The sequence below is a fragment of the Miscanthus floridulus genome, chromosome 10 (assembly GCF_019320115.1).
Source record: "Miscanthus floridulus cultivar M001 chromosome 10, ASM1932011v1, whole genome shotgun sequence".
NCBI classification, from domain to species: Eukaryota; Viridiplantae; Streptophyta; class Magnoliopsida; order Poales; family Poaceae; genus Miscanthus; species Miscanthus floridulus.
Window position 1 is genome coordinate 24,423,493 of NC_089589.1, and position 3,461 is coordinate 24,426,953.

Consider the following 3,461-nt stretch of genomic DNA (forward strand, 5'->3'; position numbering starts at 1 on the left):
TACGCTTTGTAGATGAATCTAGGATTACCAAGCAACAGTGAACGAAATCTATGCTTTTCAGACAATAAACATAGACTTTTCAGATACACGGACAGCATCGAATTATCACATCACTGATATAGTACTGGCATGCAAGGAAGCACAACTTCACTCTATCTCCACCATCCATCTTATGACTGTTTGATCCAAGGGCTGAGGTGAAGAGGCACACGGATCGCTGACATGGCACATTGAGAGGCCTCCATTCCTCCTCTCAACCTATAAATAACCACTCACTCCCTCTCATTCACACACACAACAAGGAAGAAGAACACTCCTCAGCATTTGCTTTCATTGCAGTACCAATGTCTGGAGGGTCAGTCCAGAGGGAGAGGAAAGGGGAAGGAAACTACCTGGGGGTGGGAGGGTCCTCTTGGTCCCGATTTCTTTGAGGAAGCTCTTTATGAGAGATTCCTAGTTGAGAGCAAAAGTGATTTCACCAAAGAGACACCACTGAGAGGATATGATGAAAGGAAAGAAGAGTGGCCAAAATGCATGCATGGTGAGGACTGCCTAGTGCAGATGTTCACCGAGGGAATAGATGGAGGTCGTCGTTTCTTCAAATGCCCACGAGCATGGGTAATTGCTATTACTATTTGTTTCTTCAATATGTTTGTCTTGTATATCACTTACACGATATACTTATTGTAGTCTTCCTTCGCCGAAGAAAACTGTGGGTTTAGTAGGTGTGTCGATCCTCGACCTATTTATCCACATGCGGAGTACATCTACTACCTATAGGACCGTATCTTCGATCTAGAAAGGGAAGTTAGCAACGGTTACAAGGACGACGAACAGGATGACAACAATAATGGTGCCGATTCACAAGAGGCACTCTGCAATGATCCATATTGCACCTGCCCTAACCACAAGAACAAGGGGCCTCCCCCGTCACCCCCGCCACCAACAACGGGAGGCTACTATGGAGAAGGTGCAACACAATTTGCTATGTGGCCACACTACTAGGATGACTTTATCTTTTTCACATGTACCTAGGTTTAATTACCTAAGGCATGTTAGGTTTAATTACCTAAGGCATGGTTTAATTACCTAAGGCATGTTAGGTTTAGTCAAAGGAAACTCTGTACCCAGGTTCGGTACATGTAGTCACATGCCATTTAATGTGTTTCGTGTGTTGATTTATATAATGTCGTACGTCGTTAAGTTTTTTTGCAGCACGTGTTCAAATTTCAATACGTCCGTATCATTAAGCGGAATATTAAGACCATAGATAATGAAAACAACCACATAATGAAAAGTTCGATACTATGCCACATTACACAACATATTAATACTACAACTACGTGCCGACAGTAGACATAGGGGCAAATGCACTTTCAAATCCTCAGTCTGAAACGTACTGAGTAAGCAACTCATCATCCGAGTACCAGTCCTCTACTACAACCCTGTTGCTATGGCTAGGCTCAACTGCGTTGCTCTGACCTGCCTGTCGCTTGTAGTAAGCGGCCTCCGCTTCATCTGCGGCCGCTGCGGCCTGAGTGAAGAACGTGTCGTCATCCTCCTCTGCCTGTAAGCCCACCTCTGCTAGAGCGATGAGCTCGCTCAGTCTGCCAGTGTCGTCCTCAGCCTCCTGCGCCTGAATGCCCACCTCTGCTAGAGCGATGAGCTCGCTAAGTCTGCCAGTGTCGTCCTCAGCCTCCTGCGCCTGTATGCCCGCCTCTGCTAGAGCAATGAGCTCACTCAGTCTGGCAGTGTCGTCCGCATCCTCGTCTCCCTCATCAGACAACACAATCGGTGATTGAACGGTGCGACCAGCTCGTGATCTATGGTCATCTAACTTCTTCTCCTCATACCTTGCACGAGCCACCTCTGCGGCATGTTCCCCGCTACAACCAATCCCTTCATATATAAAATGCAATCAGTTAGCAACACGATTATATTACATTTAAAACCAGGCAACGAAAAAAAAGGTTTTCAAGCACTCACTGGCACATAATGTAGCAACATGCTCGTTCAAGACCTGCATCTGTACTCTTGTCTCCTCCCTTGCCTCATTCCTTGCCCTCTCCTCCTCTAACGTCATCCGCCTCTCCAATCCCCATTTGTTAAGCCCAACATCGATCGGGTTACAAATACCGCGCTGTCTAGCAAACTCACGCATCTTTTCTTTGTGATGTTTAACGAATAGGTTGACGTAGTCAGGTCCATATCCCCTCTTCCGTGCAATTAGTTGCCTCTTCTTTCAGTTCATCCAAGAACTTAGCTTGACCATCATAACATTCCCAACTGCATTTCCTAGTGCTCTGTTCAAAAGAAATATTATATCATATATGTCTTAGCAAAACAAACAAAATACGATTTCATGTTTACCAGAAAAATAACAAACCTCATCATACTCAATCATATGGCCGCAATAATGGCCTATTCCAAGCTCCGAAGGGACTAGGCCATAGTTGGATTTTACACCACATTCGCACATGACAGGAGGTGCTTTGTAGATTACCCTTTCTTTCTTCTTTTCCTTAACCCTCCGCGGTTCTTCCGGCCATTGGTTCTTAGGACCATACAACCACTCCTTGAAATGACACTTCGCCATTGAAAATACCTAAATAATGAGACATTAGTACATGAACACATATAGCTCAAGATTTTAACACATACACTTTGCACTTACTTCATGCTTGTTTGGACACACAAACTCCAACGTATTCTCAGGGTTTATCACAGCTCGATCTCCGCAATCGCACAGAGGAGGTTCCTCGAGTCGTCTAACTGCGGCTAGGTGCTTCTCCTTAGCCGTCATTGCCGGAGGGTTAGGGGGGTGGAACCCACCGCTTGAAGTGCTCACGTGGATGTCTCCCTCTAAACCAATCGTCGAAAAAGAGGTACCTAGGATCAAACTTGTCTGCACCATCGATCCACTGAAAGAAAAAAGCACCTCTCATGGTCCTACACAACGAGATTCCAACAAAATATTAGTACCATACTTACACAAATAAAGAAAAAGGATAGTGCAAACAATTTCTTACATTAAACCGACTACATGTGTAGAAGCAACGCGCGGCTGTGTCCGGATGTTTCGATTGAAAAACATGGGCCGGGAAACCACAGTCACAGTTAGGGACAGGAAGGTCAGGAGGGACGGGGGCATCTTTGCTAGACGCGTCGGGGTATAATTCTCGAGGACGACCCCGTTTTCGCCAAAACTCCTCTCGAAATATTTCTTGCATCTAACAAAACGGATGTAATTTAACAAACATAAATCAAAACATCACAAATAAATATCAATGAGAACCATAACTACAATACAACCAATTTCGTTCTAAGAACCGAAAGCAGTTAACATTAAACCCTAAACCTAGGGTTTCTCATTTGATCCACAACAATGAACCCATAACATAACTACATGCGCCTAGGTTTGCTAGCTTTTTCCACGCCTTGAATCAACCTACGGTTGTATA

At 44.8% G+C, this 3,461-nt stretch overlaps 1 protein-coding gene across 1 annotated transcript; it reads right to left on the bottom strand.

Moving 5' to 3' along the window:
* Positions 1–1,246: 1,246 nt before the first annotated feature.
* On the bottom strand, positions 1,247–2,593 carry LOC136490122 (uncharacterized). The gene is made up of 3 exons (XM_066486604.1): positions 2,387–2,593; positions 1,987–2,303; positions 1,247–1,899 (listed from the first exon to the last, which is right to left on the bottom strand). The coding sequence occupies exons 2-3, from the start codon at positions 2,159–2,161 to the stop codon at positions 1,385–1,387; spliced, it is 690 nt and encodes a 229-aa protein (XP_066342701.1). The 5' UTR covers positions 2,162–2,303; positions 2,387–2,593; the 3' UTR covers positions 1,247–1,384.
* Between the last annotated feature and the right edge of the window lie 868 nt (positions 2,594–3,461).